General features: G+C 43.6%; 1 protein-coding gene across 4 annotated transcripts in view; it reads left to right on the top strand.

The window, feature by feature from the left end:
* Positions 1 to 18,985, top strand: part of GRAP2 (GRB2 related adaptor protein 2) — a 109,979-nt gene that overhangs the window by 77,134 nt on the left and 13,860 nt on the right. For 3 of the 4 annotated variants that reach the window (XM_005488648.4, XM_074539418.1, XM_074539417.1), the window contains 3 exons: positions 12,712 to 12,814; positions 15,860 to 15,951; positions 18,162 to 18,281. In XM_005488648.4, the coding sequence (XP_005488705.2) occupies positions 12,737 to 12,814; positions 15,860 to 15,951; positions 18,162 to 18,281 (290 nt within the window). In that variant the 5' untranslated portion in view covers positions 12,712 to 12,736. Of the gene's footprint in view, positions 1 to 7,572; positions 7,658 to 12,711; positions 12,815 to 15,859; positions 15,952 to 18,161; positions 18,282 to 18,985 lie in introns of those variants that run through there. The other variant, XM_074539419.1, reaches the window with a different exon arrangement.

Raw genomic sequence — 18,985 nt, forward strand, 5'->3', positions numbered from 1 at the left:
ATAAATGCTGTGGAAATGAGCCAATGACATAAGGTGAACTTGCTCCTATTTTAGCACAAATATTTACAGGTTTTTCCCTAGATTTCCATTTCACATTGCAAAGCACTTGATTGCTCCTGGACAAAGGGAATTTAACATTCATGTGCACATCCAGTGTGTATTCATATGCAGACCTGCATGAAGACCAGAATTCCTCAGCTCTTAGTTACAGGGCAAGGGCTCAGATTTACAGATCAGCATGCTGGAAACTATGTTTTCTGGAACTCTCTCTCTGACAGTCACAGTTAGAAATAATTAAATCTTGAGTATTCTTTCCCATATTTTGAAACCAAAATACAAGGAAAGCACCTTGGAATATCTGTATCTAATTGTAGGTGGGTTTTATTGCCTGTTGGTTGGCTGTTTTTAATCAGATCTCATAGTGTCAGATTCTTGTTTCTGTTTTTACTCTTTTGCTTTGGATGTGACTTTTGAAAAATCCTCCCTGATAGCATAAATGTGTGAAATACATCATCACTCTTCATCCCAGTCTCTTCTATGATCGATTTGAGAAATATAATTCTCCGTCTGACTTGCAGCCAGCAGAATTCCCCAGAGCTGGTCACAGCTTGTGTGATTCAGAGAAGCTTTGAAGGCACTTGAAATTATACCAAAGACCAGTTTTAGGATAAGTAGTCACAGGATTTCACAGAGCCCAGGAATGGCCTGATGCCCACTTGATCCCTCTTGACTGCAGTCTTTTACTGGAAGTAGATCTCAGAGGATGAAGATTTTAAAGGGCTGCAGCCACATAAAAGCAGGTGTATGTACATGTGCATATATCTGAACAAATTCAGAGGTGTGCATTTTGCTCTTTTTCTGCCCTATATCCATTTATCCTTCAATGAACCCTCAACATTAGTGCAAATATGCTGCACACAGGCAGTTCATTGGTATATTGATGTGTTGTATTGATCATAGTGGTCTGTTGCAGCCCTGAATTTTATGAATTCATGAAGTGCAAGCTCCACCTGTACACAGAAGTGGATCCCTTGCTTACACACAGGCACAGTGGGAGCAGGCTTGGTGGGAACAGGGTTGGTTTTTCTGAAGAGGGTTGGTTTTCTGATAACCACACACTTGCAGCGCACCATATATCAGTCAGTGCTGAAGTTTACCAAGAAAAGATGAGAAAAATTGAGAGGCAGTTAGCAAGATAAGGTATGAGGAGATTTAAAGAAAGTAGCATACAAGGAAGTGGCTACATTTTTCATGCTTTAGTTGTTTGTCTGGAGGGCTTGAGAAGGAGCTGCTCGATGGTTGTGCTAAAAGAAAAGATTCAAAGCAACTTCCCATCAGGCAGCATTCCTCAAGTGTCTGCTCTCAAGGAGCAGTCAGGGAAAATTCATTCTGTAGGAAGCAGTTAATGGGGCTGCATTACCGACCCCTTATTGCTCTGTCTGATAGAGAGACAGCAGGTTCACTTTGGCAGCTCCAGAGCCCTGATCAGTTCAGATTAGTGGCCCATCATCTGTCTGCCTTAATCAGGCATGTTTAGATATATTAATCATGATTAGAGGGGTGTAGTGCAGGGAGGGGGAAGAAAGAAAGAGTGAGATTACTCTTCTCTAGCTTCAAATGGAAGCTTTGCAAATCCCACTGAGTCAAAAGGTGCTCATCAAAGGAAAATTTAAATCCTGGAAAGGAGTGTTTTGTTGAACACTCCAGCACTGGATTCAAATCACTGAAGAAGAGTCTCTTTTTCTTTCTCTCCCTTCTTTTCTCCATCTGCTGTCTTTACATGCAGCAAAGAAGAAAATCAGCAGCTCATGCAACCCACATTGATTTGGCTTGATATCCCCTGCTTAGCTTATCTGTAGCTCAAATTTTAAGTGCTGTTTCAAAATTAGCCATCATCGTAATAGCTGAGACCTCTGAGTCCTGTGTTCTTGCCATGGTTATCTTTTGGGGATGCACAGGGTACCTTGAAACTATGTCCCAATTCTAGAACTTACTTTGATACTTGTTAGTGTCCAGAAGGGATGGTAATAAATTGTAAAGGCTGGGAAGAAGTTCTTTTTTTGATCAGCAGTAGTGCTTCTGCAGTTTAAGATTAGAACACTGATAGAACACTAATATATAATTAGTATTATATAGTGAGATGTGCCAAATTTGCTGCTGCTGTAACTTTAGTATAGTTCACAGATGATGATGGAGATCAACTGATTAACACTTAAGAGTCTCCGAAAGAGACCAAGAATGAGAAGAAAGTTTTGGCTCCCAAGAGACCAGCAAGGAGAAGAAAGTTTTCTTAGATCTCCCTCTATGGTAAGGAAGATCAGAAACTAGTCCTGCTGGTAGAAGGCTACAGAGCAGAGGTCAGGCTACAGGATCTGTGGTCTTTTGCCCTGAGTAACTGGGCCCTTTTTTGCTCTTAGATGAGATAAATGTAGAACAGGCTTGGGAAATGTGCTGTTATGAGGAACGTATTCTGTCTGTCTTGTTTTGTGGTCTCCAGCCTTCTTTGGGCCTGCAGTTTTATCTAGATTTCCAAGTGAATAGTACAAATTTCTGTGCGGTGAACAGTGACCTCCTTGACAGTGAGCTGGATCTTCTTTGGTCCCAACAGCCAATCCTTGAAACCCAGTTCATGGGCCTAAACTGGAAACTCTGACATGGAACACTATAGAACACAGCAGGCTTGTTTGCTCAGAGCAGCTGGCAACACAGGAGCTGTAAGGCAGCTCTTCCTGTCTGGGCTCTTGGGCAGCAGTGCAGCAGTTAAAGAAAATCTGTGGAAATCCAGAAAAATTATTTGGTAGTGGAAAAAAAAAAAGTCGAACTTCCCTTTCTCTGCTGTAATCTACTCCTTCCTCCTCTGGTACTCCAGTCGGCTCTGTGACAGTTCAGGTCTCGTGGTCTTGTAATTGCTGTCAAAATTATAATCTTGGTATGTCACAAGACTGGCTCAGTGTAATCACTGTACAAATGCAGGAGGCAGAGAACCTGACTGCTTAGAATAAAGAAGCTGCTAGAGAGACACTAATAATTCAGTAGCAGGAATTATGGAGTAGGGGACGTAGAAGAAAAAGTTGGCAGGTTTGAAAGGATTTGATGAAAATATTAAATATCAACAAGTTTGCCAGTACTTCTTTAGAATAGGAAAGCAGAGGATCTTAGCCATAAACTTCCAAAGAAAAATCTCTCAGAAGTGCAGAGATACTCCTCAGCGGAAATGCTAGGGGATATCTTTGGAGATCAATTTGCAGAATGATGGGAAATGTTGTATTAATTAAGTAGCAAATTAACACTGATGTTCAGGATTAAAACCACATCTCCTTGCAATAAATGGATGGGACCAGGCAGTGAAGTTGTATCCTCTCTTGGTGGATACACAACCACAGAATTAGAGCAGTACTCTTACAGGTAAAGCTTATTCCTGTAAAAGAATTGGCTTCACACCTTTAATTGAAATAATTGTACCACTTGCGAAGGCACCGTAGGCTGTAGGCACATCAGCTAAACTGAATGTTGTTTGTGAGGGTGATGGTGACACGATCAGCTTTGCAACTGATGCTGATGACTGAGTTTTTTGAAAATCTTGGGATGTGTTCAAAGAGGACTGTTGCAGGTGAGCAACAAGACACAGAGCTTTCAAGACAATTTTTGCTAACAGGAAGCACAGCAAATTGGAAAGAGCTCTTCCCAGATCAGTTCATGGAGCTCTGCAGGGAAGCTTTTATAGCACTGCCACTTCTGTGCACTCAGTCCAGAGAAAAATAACTGCCTGCTAATGACCTGTCACTGTGGACAGCCCGAGCAGCTGTTTGCAGAGAGCAAAGCTGGGAGAGGATGAATTGCTCTGAGTGCAGCATATCTGAATGTGGGAACAGGAATAGATGGGAGGCTGGGAACGACTAGACAGCTTCCATTCATAATGTTCAGCTTTATGTGGATTTACAGTCCTGATGCTCCCAATTCCACAGATGCTGGGTTATCACTTACAATTACTTACAACAACTGAAATCTCCCTTGTTTCCACACTTTGACTTCTGTTTCCCTTGTTGATGGTGTTACTTTCTGGAGGCGAGCTAAGAACGGGCGAAGCAGTTTATCTTGAGGGTAACAAAACCTGGCCACTTAATTCTTTGAGTATTATCAACTCAATTCAGAGTAGACAAACTATTTGATGTATATGTTTTGTTGGAAATTATCGTTTTTCCTTTTTCTTTGCTTTTTCTTTTCCCTTTGGTTTTCTTTCTGGCTGCCCACATGCTTCCCAGATGAAACTAAAGTGATACTAAAGCTTCACTTTAGAAACTAAAGTGAATAAAATGTCTTGGGAAAAGATTCTTCTCTTGAAAATTTCAGGCCAGCAAGAAATCACTAAGATTTTTGTGAGACAGTGTGTTCTTAGGCAGTTTTCAGACATGTTTGCAGACACATCTGTTTTGGGTCACTCACCTAAGTGCAAAAGCAGGTGTAAGTTTTTCTGCATTAAGCTTTTTAAATCCAGGTCTTCTCAGACTCTATAATAGCTATGGTTCGGCCATCCTGTCTGGATTGTGTCAGTAGCAGATAATGACAAAGAAGTCTGCAGCAAGTAGCTGTGGAATAACCAGTCTGCCTGGGCTGGGTTTAACCCAGTTTTCTAATAGAGATTGGCTAAAACACGGCTGGATGGAGTCTGATGTCCTTCCCATTAGGTTTGTTTCCATTACTTATGGCTGAAGTATCTGGATATTTCTTCATATTTCTCAGCATAGCTGTGATGGATGTATTCTGCAAGGTGAAGAGGTTAATGTGTTACCGTAACTGCGACAGAGGAGGAATATATAGAAATGGAGAAGAAAGAAAGGAGAGTTATTTCCCATTCTATCCTATTTCCTATCCTTTCTCAGTGTTGGGAGCTTGCCAGTATTGAGTGTTTTGTTTATAGTCTAGAAAGCCACATCTCTTATGCCTTGACATTTAATAGATTTAATATTATAATGCAATAGTTCTGGATACATAACAGGAATCCATGCAGTGTTTTGTGACATTGTCAGGCAGAAAGCATGAGTGACAAGTCACCAGCAGCGTTCTTGCTGGGGGGCCCATTAGATCACATCATGGTAGAAAATAGAGAAATTAGGTCGTTCCAGTGTGTAACGTAATGCAATCTGTCATGCCATTCACACACCACGAAAAAGCACAGAGCTTAAACCTAAGAAGACCATGAGGACTGGTGTCCCACCTTCCTGTACAGAAATTTATATTTCTCCTATACTGATAGCCACACGTTTCACAATATGGCAAGAGTTCACTGCTGTACTCTTCCTTCAGCCCCCTGCCTGATGAACCTGCATATTTTTTCAGCAAATATATTCAAGATTGTCCCATTCAGAGGGAGTTTTCATTGTGTCTATCCCTGACTGGTCTGAGCGCTTCGTAATTTTCACATTCACAGACATTCCAGATTACTACCTCCCCAGAAGGCTCTGTGTGTGTGTGGGGACTACCAGCTACCAGCCAGCTGCTGGACCAGTCCTCTTGGACCAGCACGCTGTGGTGGTTTTTGGTGAAGCGCCACAGTTCCTAAGGATTAATTGGGTCAGGTAAAAGTTACTCACAATCCATGATCCTGCACCCAGCAACAGCTGCTTGGGGAAGGAGAGTGAGAACTGGACAAGTACATGTCACAGTTTCTTTCCCTATGGCCTCCCAGATTCTGACACTCTTGGAATGAACTCCTAGTGCTTATGTTATGGGAAATTATGGATAAAATTTCCTGTTTACCTTGTCTATGATTGTCATTATTTCCAACGTTGTTTTGCATTTATCCCTCTGACACCTTTTTTCAAGGGTGAAAGATCCCAGTCTTTGATTTGGTCCTTCCTTGTCCAGAAACTTCCCATGTCCTCGGTCATCTTTAGTTGATTTCTATTTGCTATTTCTAATGCTACTGTCTCTGTTTGAGATGGAGAGATGAGAACCAGCTGCTGTATTCTAGTGACAAATATTCAAGAAGGTGCCCCAGGGATTTGTACAGTGGACTCATGTTGTCTTCTGGTTTGTTTTGGTCACTTTCCAGATGCTTCCTAATCTGCCTTTTTGACTTCCACTCAGCTGACCCTTTGGTAGAACTCAAAGAGCATCTCAAAAGTGTCTTTCCCGAGTGGTAATTCCTAATTTAAGCTCATTGCTGTGTTCATGTAGTTAGGTTTCTTTTGTCCCATGTCCATTGCTTTTGTAGCGATCAGCACTGAGATTCATCTTGCACTTCAACAATATTTTTAAAACCATCTGCAAAGCTTTGTGATCAGCTTTAATTTGTATTACCCTGGATGTTTTCTCATCAGTAAGTTTTGTCACTTCATGTGTTCCGGATAATTTATGAATATTTTGAACAGCACATTCAAATTGTTTCATAACTTTTAATCAGTTGTTAATCATCTATAGACCTTCCCTCCTATTCTTTGAGAACTTAGGAGGCTTTTTAAAGACTCTTTGTTGAGAGACTTTATCAAAAATGATGTGGAAATGCAAATTTTATATCAAGTGATCACCTATATCCACATTTTCATCAGCTCTTTCAGAGAACTCCGATTTGTGCCATATGACTTCCTTCTACAAAAGCTGTGTGAGGAGGAATTGGATGTTGTTTCTCTCTTAGGGCCAGTAATTCATTTCATCATTAATCTTTTCATCCCTTTCAGGCACACAGAAGTCACACCAGCACCTTGCATCCCCTCAAAACACATCTCAAACACTGGCATTGCGTTTGCTGCTTTTTCCTAGTACCGCGGCTTAGTTAAGTCTGGCATTGTAAACCACAGTTTGATTGCTCATCCTTCACTATTTCGTGTTCAGTTTGGATTTCAGTCAAGATTTCTAAAGTATCAAATCCTTGAATTTACCCTTGTTCATGTACTGTTTTTTCCTAAAACCTTTTATTCCAGTTCTTCATCTTGAAATAGTTCTCCTGGCTTTCCTCTGCAAAGAAAACTCCAGTGTGGGGACCTCCTTATATCCCTATGGGAGATGCATGGATGCAGAGAATTCATTTCGCTTTTGCGCTTCATCCTTATCTCCTTTGAGCATTCTTTTTACATTTCAATCATCTGCCAGCCCTACAGACACACTCTGGCAGGTTTCCTGTTTCTGTTGTCTTTGAAAATTATTTTATTGCATGTTTTTATGTCTTTAGCTACTTGTTCCTCAAGATATGCTTTTCAACAGACTTACGGTTTCTCAGTTAACTTAGCAGATCTGTGCTCATTTCTGTTTTCCTTATTTGGGTAGAACTTGCACTTTTTGAGGGACCCTCCTTTCTTCATCTGTTAAACCGCCCTAGGCTGGAGCAGCAGCCAGGGGCAGCTCCTTTCGAACCGGCACCACCATTTCAAATATGCAGATACCAAATATTTCTGCCATGAGGGACTGGAAACTGCCCATGGCCGCTCTGTCCCGGCAGGCACGGCTGTGTCCTGTGTCCCCACGGCCACCCCGAGCTGTCGCTGTCCCCGGGCACGTGGGCCGGTGCCGGGGTGTGACATGGCGCTGAGGGAGGGGCCGGTGCTCAGGCTCTGGGCCGGGCCTCGGTGGCCCCGCAGCCGCTGCTCGGAGCCAGGGAGGGGAGCGCTGCGAGGGACGGGCTGGCCACGGCTCCGGGACCCAGGGGAGCGCCAGGCATCCGGTAAAGGGAGCAAGGGAGGCTTGGAAGGAAAGGTGAAGGACTGCGCAGTAGGGCCAGATCGGGGGATCCCAAGGCCATCTTGTTTATCAGCTTTCTTGTACAGGACAAATCCCTCTGCCCTCCCACATCTGACCAGCTGGGGTCTGAGGGAGGAGGTAGGCAAACAGAAGGAGGTGTTTCCCCACCACCCCAGTCCCCCCACACCAACCCTTCCAGCACAGCAAAGATTTGGGATTTTATACTGTCGCAGTTTCATGCTGTGATATCATACCTGGTACTGTATCAGGTGCTCCTCCCTCTGAGCCTGTTGTTGCAGCAGCTTCCCATGTTGCCGCACAACTCTACTCTGACGCGATGGGAATGAGCACAGAAGACCTGGGTTCCCTAGGGAAATTAAGCCCCATCGTTGTTTGGGGCATTTCTTACCAACTGCTGTTGGTTATAGAGTCCTGAAAGTTTGTTTGTTCTGTGAATCCGGTTCCTAGGAGGCTTATTTTGTTTGCACATAGGCTCAGTTAAAATGCTATGCATTGTTCTGTGTGGCAGAATAGCCAAGACTTAAATGCATCATTTCTGAGTGTTTTAGTGACTTGTTCTCCCTTATAAATTTTACTCTCTTATCACTGACAGTCAGTGAAGCTGCACCATTAACTCAGTAGCAAGAGGTTTGTGTTTTTGGAGCTAAATATTCCCATGCCACTTGTATGTGGCTTAGCTGTTGAAAACAAAGCTGTTATCAGCAACAGCTCTTTTAGATTACAGGTCCCTTCTCCATTGTTTCTGCTGAAATGTCACGTGGAGTTGCTGTGCAGATGCTCAGGGTTGAATCCTGTCCCCGGTTGTTCATCAGTCCAGCAGGTTGCTCTTGCAGAGCCGAACAAAGACACGGCAGCTCGTGTTTATATCTTGGTGCAAAACCTCACTGGATGAAGCTTCAGAATGGAGATGTGTGCAGTTTTTTATGCTACAGACACACAAATAGAAACTTTTTGCATATGGTTCCGTTAAGTGAGTGCATTGTTGTAATTTTGCTCTCTTTCTGATGTAAGTAGGTGAAATTGGGAAAGGCTGAGGCTGGGCAGTCCCCAAGTGACGAACTCTTCATAGGTGGTGACCTTCCCTGGCATTGTTACTGCTGAATTTGGAACCAACATGGTGTAGGGTAACAGTGTTAAACTCTCTGGGACTCCGCTGTCAGGCTGTATTGCTTGCTGACATGTTTTAGGCCTTGGCACTTCCCATCAACAGAGACACTGATGTTCTTGCTCAGGGAATGGCACTCCGCCAAACGAAAATGCCTACCTTGTGCTGTGAAAGCCATGCTGCTTTTCACTTTTCATTTTGTGAACCTTCTGTTGCACCAGCCCCACAGAACTGCTGTAGCCTTATGCCTCTTGAATCCACCCTGTTACAAAGGTGAACCACAGAGAAAATTCACCTGCATGCAGAAAGCCAGCACAAAATGAAGGGCGCTGGTCAGCTCACGGCTGGAACTGAAAAATCCCGCTTTGAACATTGCATATCTTTCATGCTAAACTCTCTACAAAGGTGATTTTCACAGAGAACATTATGCACAGTCTAAAACCATCCTTGGCGATCAAAAGGGTAAAGGAGTTGCACCGCACAGTTAAAAGCAGAATTTGGGATAAAAGGCGCTTGAGAAAGGGAAGTTATGATAACAGTGAAAAATTTCCTGTCTGTCTGTGTTGTGGGGTGGTGCTGGGAGTCACAGGCATGCAGAGAGGGAAAGAATGGGCTCCAGGCAGGGGAGTTCTCATGAGGGCCCAGCACTGCCCCATGTGGAGTGGGGATTCTCAAGTTACACATGGAGGGAGGAACATGATCAGAAAACAGAACTGGTTTGAAGTTCAGGTGCTGAAAAGTGGTAGGCTGGAGTTCAAAGACAGGATTATTGGCTAGTGTTGCTTTAGTAGCTGGTGGGGGAAGAGCTTAAGGGCAGAGCATTACTGCATTGCTGATTTATCTACACAGCCAACACTGTGGATGCCGTTTGAGCCACTTCTAAATCCAGCCGCTGGCAATGAAAGGCATATTTAATCCATGTGTTAGATTGTTTGAAGAGGTATCTCTCTCCTGGTCTCTCCCTGAGGCTGGGATTGCTGAAATTGGAAGGGAAGTGAGAGGAAGGATTTTAACTGTTTCACAAACTCTTCTCCTTCAGAGGGGGCCACATTCCAATGGCACCTTTAACATTTGGGTTATTGAAAAAATTAAAGTTTTCCTACTCTCTTGCCGCTGTAGAGGGAACCCCCACTACTTCTTCTGTATCTAAGGGACATAATCAAAGACAGGATTTGTATTTAAATAGTTTGCATTTAAATTGTTTTTAAGTGTGTTCTTTTCCTCAAGCTGGGATTAATGGTCTGCACTTAGGAGTTCCAGGATCCACCTGCACTGTTGGCTCTGATCTCTCTGCAGCAGCCACCACTGCAAGATAAAACACCAAAAAACAACCCTTACTAAAGTAATTTTCCTTTTGTCTTTTTCTTCATTTGTCTTCCATGAAAGAGTATTATTGTTTAACCAATTCCCTTAAGGGTTAATTCCCCTCCAGTTTAATAGCCCTCTGCTCTGTTAGCACACAACGGGGCTGACACTGCCTGTTGAGGGTTACAGGCTGAAGCTCCAAAAATATCTATGCAGGAATAGAGGACAGTTCTCAGATCAGGCCCGAGCTGCACCTGCAGGGTAACACCAATGTCTTGGAATAAGAATAAGACAGAGGGTGACCCTAATCTGCAAAAGGTATCAGAAGTAAGAATTAAAGAGCATTAGTAGGTCAACAGGGAGAATAGGAGATGGAAGTGTTTGGAATAGGGGGAAAGCTGAAGCCTGAGAATAAAGCACAGTATGCCTTAGGGTGTCGGGGTTCAGGGCTGCTGTGTGTTGGAAGCCCAAGGCAGCAGGTTGGAATAGCAGGCACAGGGCAGATCTCAGCTGAGCTGTGTACCCAGACCTACCCGGGAGGCCCTGGCACTGAAGCAACCCCAATTGCTCTGCAACAGATCCATGCTGAGTAAGCAGAGCTCTCTGTGGACTGCCAAAAAATTTGCCTTGGTGCTTCATAGCTCTCGTCAGTCACATGGATATAAATTCACCTATAAGCAGCAAAAAAGAGAGTGCTAACAGAGTCCACTAGGAAGCATACAAGCGGGGTTTTTATTTTTAGTTAGAAGTGATTGTAACAAATATCAGAACTAATATCCAGTGATGTTATGGCCCCTCTTGTGAATCACTTTATTCAGGGATCTTTAGTCAAGTGCAAAGGGACTCTGCAAGCAGGAAATAGACAATTTAGTCAGTAAATAACTGCTGTATACAGTTAACACACGCAGAACCTAGTTATAGGGTTCAATGAAATATTAGGCTACACGTTAGCATACTCCTCACCTGTGTAAAGGCAGCCAAAGATTCTTTGCAGGTATCAATCAGAAATGAAGAGTCACCCTCCATGGTTGCCATCTGCCACCAGCTAGGTCAGGACTGATGGCACTGACAGCTCAACTCAGTGACCCAAATGATTCATGACAGGTACTCAGCTAGACTGACTACCACAACTAAACTATGGTTTTGTTTTTCCTCTGAGATTTCATATCTTCCCATGTTGGTGGTTTTCCTCTGGAATCCCTGGGCTGATGCTGATGCAGTCCTAGAGCTTTTGCCCTGCAGGCTTTCTCCAGCTCATTCTCAGCAGTTTAAGTTGAGCTGTATCAGAGGAGGGCCCTGGATCCTGGTTACACAGATAATTAAATCCCTGGGTTGTGTGTCACAGAAGGAACATTACAGCATGTATTGCTGAGAAGGAAGGTTACAGCAGCCTTTTGATTTTGAAGTGGCAAAATTCTGGAGCTTGCTCAGTATCAACACTTTATATTTTGGGGATCTTGTGTCAGTTCTAATCAATAAGAAATACCTAACCCTAATTAGGGTTGTTAATTTGTTTCTACAGTATCTTTCTAGAGCTTTCTGGTTCAGAATGTTTTGGATCAGGCAAGCTGGCACTTCCTCTCAAGCCATAAAGACTGGGTGTTTTTGTGAGAATTGAGATTATGTAGTGGAACTTGTGGCTTCAGGATCTTTATTCCCAGACAAATGTAGCTTAAAAATCATAAAAATCATTTCTGTATCACAGCTGTCTGATGGTCTTCAGAAGCTGTGCTGCAAGTGCACCTGCCAGCAGTGCAGTTGCTTAAGGTGGCACTGCCTGGCTGTTTCTTGGCTTGTCACTGGCAGCCTCGCCACTGGGCTGGGTACATGACCCAGCCATGGGAAATTGGTAACTCTTGATCATAAAAATGGTCCTGCTGGGGTACATCCGAGTTGCATGAGCAGGAAGTGGTGAAGGAGCAAAGCCCATCTTGCCACTTCCCCTGCCACACTGCTCTGGTGCTGAAAAGCAGGCTTTGGTTTGCAGGCTATCTGATATATTTTGGGCTCTTGAGTTACCAACACTGCCAGCTAACTCTCTGCCAGCTTCAAAATAGGGAATGCAGCCTTTCTGCAAACAGTGTTTTCCTACCTGAAAGTTGTGGTCACCCATGTTAAATCATCACAAAGAAAAGACTCTTTCAACCTTCCATATTGTGGCCTGTGTCCAAGAAAAAATATATGTATTTATTGCAGCCCTGTTGGTTTTGTCAGCAATTTGACTCACTCTTGAGGCAAAGAGTAAGTCATTGCAGGAGACAAATGCATTTTTCTGTTGCAGGACAGAGTCACTTGCTTTATTGGGAGCTGTGACAGAGTTGGTCTATACATGTTTTTCCATGAGCTTGTTCTAGCGAAAGAGATCTGTTGGAATAAGCATCCACTATTGGTTATTTGTACTTCTGACTTCACCTAATTACAGCTCAGCTATGCCCTCTCTTCTACCTGCTAATGTCTTTGCATGTCTAGTAACTAATGGCTGCCTTAGGTGGTGAGTGCTTCTCCACATACAGATCCCAGCACTGCCTGTCAGCTTTCCAGAGGCTGGGCTCCACAATCCCAGTAGCTCATAGGTGCTGACAAGTATCTGACATTACCTCTTCCAGCTCTGCTCTGCCCCCAAGACACAGTATGGAAGCCATTGCCAAGTTTGATTTCACTGCTTCTGGAGAGGACGAGTTGAGCTTCCAGGCTGGGGATATGTTGAAGGTAAGTGCAGTCCCCAGCTTGACTAAACAGCTTTTCTGAGACTGCTTCCAGTTCTTTCTTGTGCTTCCCCTTGCCTTGACCAAACAGATGGAGGCACATCTATAAACTAGGATACAAATGCAGGATACTCCTCTCCCATAGGGTTTGCAATAGGACAACAATTCCCAGGTTACTTGAGTCTGTGTCCACTTTTCTTGGTTTTATGTCCGTGAACTGTGGATTTACTTGCCCTGCAGTCCTCTGGTAGTCAGCAGGGAAGGGTATGTACCTTTGCTGGGGCACAGATCAAGATCTTTGGTGACAGATTTTGAGGGTCCTGTCTGTTTTCATTAACCAGGTAAACCATTCACAGTGACTACATTATGCTGATTATGTCTAAACACAGGCAGGATCAATTCTGTCCAGAGGGATTGCTGTCTTCCTTATTTCCAGCCACTGAGCTGTTTAAAATATAACTCTCATCCATTCTAGAATTTATATCTAACTTTTTACTGTTAGTAATTATTGTTAGATGCTGCAGGGATCTTAGGCAATTGCAAATAGAAGAGGAAAATTCCATGATACACTGTTACACACATAGTGGAATAGTTTAAGAGGTCCTGGTCTAATAACATCATATACACCCTTGCAGGAATTTCACAATGCAGCAATGGCAGAAGTAGAGTTGGTCATCTACAATACAGAGCTTCTGGAAGTCTCTTTAAAGTTGATTTGTATGTGTTATGATAGAACAGTTCTTGTTAACGTTACCAAAGTCCCACAGATGAAGCCACTTGAAGTTTCACGCTAATTATTTATCCACTTCTCAGCCCTAGATGTTCTGTTTCCATTGAAAATGCCTGAGTATTACTCCTCCCTAAGGCCTTAGCTCCTTTACTGTCCAAATGGATGATGTACTACCATAGGATGTGCAGCCCTGTTTGGCAAGGAGCCTTTGCTACTCCTCTGTGCAGTCACAGATATTCCAGCTAATAATCAGATACTGAGTCTCAGCTTTGCCTTTTCCATCACCACCATTTGTTATTTTATTGGCCTTTTAACTCTTGGCACTTTAACAAAGTTGATAGCATCCAGAACTCATTAGTACCAAATCTTTCCAAAGAGCTGTGAGAAGGTTCTAGAGAAATCACTGCATCTCTTCAGCACAGATAAACACTCTTATTCTTCCCCAGTCAGTCCCTACTATCACATGACCCTTACTTATGCCTTTTTTCTCAGGAGACTTCCATCAAGTCCCTGCTGGGGTGATGGTCACTTTTCCTTCTGTTCCTCAGTTTCCCTTCTTGTAAAATCAGTATAAGCCAGAACTTCTTTCAAAGTATGCTGGAATCCTCTGATAAAAAGTTTCAACCCTACACTCCTGTTTTGTTATTATTGGTTGTCATAGAGAATTCACTACCAGAAAAATCAAACTCCTTCTTGCTTCAATGGCCTTGAGGTAAACAAAACACCACCTTAGCCACCAAGTTGTAGTAGCAGTAAATCAGCCTGAGTAACAACTCTGTTCTGGCATAGGCACACACACATTCCTGCCCTATCGTGAGCCCCCTCGTGCTGCCTGCAGCAACCTGCCGATATATGAAGGAGATAAGGTGAAATATTGATGTAGAGATTACAAAACAGGAAACAGGAGGCCCTCAACCAGTAGTGACAGGAGGAAATCCACCCTCTTACCCCCCCCCACATCCTTCTCTGAGAGGATGACACACTGAAAGAAACCTGCCAGCTCTGCAGTGGCAAACAGCTGGTGGGTCGTTCTGGAAACCTCACTTCCAACAGAGCAGGGCCCAGGCATGAGCAGGAAGTAGCCATCATCCCCTGTGTTTGGCCACAGCAGTGAAAAAAGATCCTCAACCCAGTAGCCAGGCATGAGGACAGCAGTGACTATACAAGTAGGGAATTCCACAGCTTTCTATTCCTTAACTTTTCTGAATCCTGCCTGCGTGACAGGGAAGGCAATGAAGAATTAGCTCCTGAGACCGTAACATCCTGTTGGCAATACAAAGTAGCTAAAATGTGCCTTAGGCTCCCAAAACCATGAGACTGGCTCACAAAGTAAGTATTATTACTGTTAACAATAGATTTTAAATTAAGTCATTTCCACTGGCTTTTTCCTTTTAAAACTGTCATGGCTTATGCTTTTAGGCTCCTCTCCAAAACCAGAAAGAGCAGGAACATGGTCTATTTCATACAGCAGAATCCTGTCCCAGGAGCTGGAATGTCAAACACCAAAGACCACAACATCTGCAGTAAAATCCCACTGTGATTGTATTCCTGTCCTCTCTCCTCCAGCTTAGGGCTGTATATTGGGCCATCAGCCAGGCTGTCATGAATTTGGGCCCTCCCTGGTCAGCAGTGATGCTTCTAAGGACCATTACAGTTAACATTAATGTGGGCGCGCTTGAAGCTGCTCCAGTGTGTGATGTGGACTCACTTCCAGCTATCCTAGCTATCTTACAATCTCCTAAGTGTAATAGTGTCTTGAAAACACTTTTTGCCTCCTTCTTTATCTACCTTGGCAAAGCTCAGGGCAGCTGACGACTTAACCCACTAAAGAATCTCTTGTGAAATGACAGGTGAGAGCACATGGTAACATCTGTGCAGCCATAACGCACATAGACACAGCTGCATATCCCTCCATACCCATATGTCAGAGAAGTTTTCACAGATATTTTCTTCTTCCCTTGTGAATCTGAGATGCTACAGTACCAGCTACAAAAGGCAGCACAGAGAATAAATTAAACCCCTACGAAGTCTTTCAAAGCTGAATTTTCTCCATTTCACAGACATCAGAGATACACAGACAGGCAGTCATACAAAGGGGTAAAGTTAATAAGCCATCTCTCTAATTCTACTTGGGGTTTTTTATTGCTTGCTTGCTCTGAAGTGGTCATCAGCCGCTAACCTTGTTGCACCATGGGTGGCGAGCAGAGAACATTACAATTTTATTTTATTCTTACAAGGCATTCTAGGTTTCTTCCTGAATCTTGGTTGCTTTTGCCTGTCTCAGGAGATGCATTTATTCCATCCATTTCTCCATTGCAGATTTTGAGCTCCCAGGAAGAGTGGTACAAGGCTGAGCTCAGAAGTCACGAGGGCTACGTTCCTAAGAACTTCATTGATTTCCATGTTCCCCCGTAAGTGTGACAGAAATGGTGTCACCACCATGGCACATTTCCACCGAGAGCACAGGGGACAGGACAGGGGAAGTGCTGGGCAAAACATCCTGCACTTTGGGGCTGGCAGGGATTGCCATAATGCTACACGCAGATCTGCTAGCACAGAGTATTTCTACCCCAAAGCATCCTCTGCTCTTTTGTAGCTAAATGGATCTGATGATCGCTGTCAGTCCCAAGTGACTCCTTTGTTGCTGTGCAGAGGGACGCTGGGATGTGGCAGGTATTGCTTTTGGATGTCCTCAGAGAGAGGGAGAATAGTCATGATGTGAAGTCTTGGGAGCAGAGACAGAGGCTAAGCACAAAAGGAAGAGCAAGAGATCTTTCTGAAAACGAATCATAAAAAAATTTCCTCCCCTTCGGCTCTTAAGGACACTGGCTCCCTTTTCCCACCCTGCCGCCGCATTCCTGCCCCCCGAATTGCCTGTGAGTTTCTGTCGGTGCACTAGAGGTCAGTGCAATGCTGTGACAGCTGGCGGTACTCTGGATCGGCAGAGTTGACAGACCAGCCGTGCCGCCCTGCTCTCTCTCACACACACAAACAGAACTGTCAGGGGACAGGCGTACCTGCATTTCTCTCTTCCCGCTGAGGAGATGGAGCTGCACTTTCAGAGAGGACTGATGTGTGTTGGAATGCATGTTAAATGTGCTCTCCAGCCCTATGCCATAAATATGACAGTGCCTGGGATTTTTACAACCTTTCAGTTAGCAGAAAAGCTCCCAGAAGCACCTCTCATTGTCCTCTTTTTTCACAAGTGCTGCAGCATTTCAGGGGTGAGCAAGCAGAGCATGCACCAAGCCCAGTGCTTGTGGCTGTAACGCACTGCTGCCCTGAGCAGTCAGACTGGGAACACACAGGGATTTTGAGGTTACAAATAAGTGCCTCTGTCCCCTTTGGAGGTGGCACTTAGTGGCCTTTTTGGACATAAGCCAGCCTGCTTGGCTGAGCTGAAGGACATTATTCGTTTGCTGTGCAGATAAGGGCTTGTACTTTTGGGCCTCAGGGGGATGAGATCTTCCAGTCAGTTGTTCTTGTTCACTCTTTCACAGGGCTGTGCCATCACTCAGGAGCACTGGCAGCTTCTTTTTTCACACACATTTTTCTCATGTTGCTTTCTCTGTGCAAGAGCTGTGAAGAAATATTTCCACTTTGACACTTTTCTAAGTGTCAGGTCTGCAGTTTGAAGCAGTTCAGCCCAGATGACAGAACTAGACGTGGGGAAGAAAGTTGCCTCCTATTTTTGATGGATTGTTTTTGCCCATCTTTTTTCTGATTAAGTAATCATTGAGATTGTTTATCAAGGCTCATCTGATTTTTCTTTGCTAATGATACATAGGTGAACTGTGATGATAATAGGGAACTCCAAAGCCAAAATGACAGACATTAGGAACTTAACTGTTCTTCATTTTAATGCAATACAGGCAATTATGTATTAGGTGAAGTCAAAGACTGCAGATTGTAGATCTTATAAGCTATGGAGTGGACATATGCAAATGTATATTATTTTGTGTTTCTCTACAGAAAAATTCCTACTGACATCATATTCTTTTACTATTTGTGGTGACTTTCTCATTATTAGTCCAGTGCCTTATGCTGTTGTTTGGTATGCCTGGCTAGATTTGTGTAAGTGTGCTTATGTATTCTGTGTTTCTGTGATTTTGTGATATTGCAACTCTTGCAGGAACCAAATTATTACTAGTAAAACTTTCATGTCTTGCTTCTACTAAAAATTTATGTGCGTTCCATGCAATATATCCATCACAGCCCAGTAATTTTCAGTTTGCCAAAAAGCAATTTGATGTATGTGTCTGAGAGTTATGTGTGTATATATGTATACATACACATTTTTCATTTAAAATTTCTTTGACTAACACCTTATTGTACTGTGTCTGTAATTACAGTTTCAGCTGAGTGTTGCTTCTTAGCAGACCAAAGCTTACATTGTTCTCTTTGCATGGACATGCTTTTACTACCCAAAGAAAATGGTCTGCATCCATCAAACCCCTGTACCTCAGCGTAAACGTGGCCACTGGGAGTAGCCATGTGGGCTCCTCTGATCCTTTTGTTTTCCTCCCTCCACCCTGCTTGTTCACTCCCTACCCTCAACTTTTTTATTCCTCACCTTAATTCCTATCCTTATTCACATCTCCATGATTTCCCCACTTGACAGCTGGTTTGATGAGAAGATATCCCGCCACGAAGCAGAGAACCTCCTCATGAGCAAAGGAGTCGGCTGCTTCATCGTCCGAGCCAGTCAGAACTCTCAGGGTGACTTCTCCATCTCTGTCAGGTATCTGCTTTCAACAGCATATTCCTGCTTCTTTTCCTGTTTAATGGTGTCCCTAGCCTCCTCTCATAAGAATTCCTAATGTGATGTAGGCTCTTGAGAAGTTTGCAGGCTGCCAGTCACTGGTAGTGCTGCTGTGTTGTGAATGAGAACAAATTAGGCATCTGATTCCCAAATGTTTCTGCCTCTTTTCAAGTGACACAGTGAATGCCCCATTCCAAAGCTGCATCCCCTGGTGACCTCCTTCTCTGAAAGAGCTGCAGCAAAAGGAAAGTCTCCCACTGTGCTTAACATGTGTCTTCCATTTGTTTTAATTCCCTTACAGCTCTGGTTACCAAATCCAAGAATTCAGCTACTACCTATGAAGAGATTACTATTACATTGTTAACTTTTTTCCCACAGGTCACTAAACAGCCATTGGACAAGGACTGGTTTTTCATTGCTTGCAGCCCAGCGACATTTCAGTGGCTTGTAGTAGCCTAGCACTTCTCAGTGCATTTGCTTCTAAACAGAGCCTTTCAATGATGTTTGGTTTCCCAATTTTCAGTCAAATAGTTGATAACCAGTTTTAAATTAGAGTCATGATTAACAAGTCATGATTAGTCTTTTCCAAGTGGTATGTACCTGCTGATTCAGGCAGCTCAAAAAGTATCCAGGAGGAATGCAGGAAAACATTCTGGTTACATTTGCACCAATTAACACCAGCA

This window comes from Zonotrichia albicollis, chromosome 4 (genome assembly GCF_047830755.1).
Source record: "Zonotrichia albicollis isolate bZonAlb1 chromosome 4, bZonAlb1.hap1, whole genome shotgun sequence".
In the NCBI taxonomy this organism is placed as follows: Eukaryota; Metazoa; Chordata; class Aves; order Passeriformes; family Passerellidae; genus Zonotrichia; species Zonotrichia albicollis.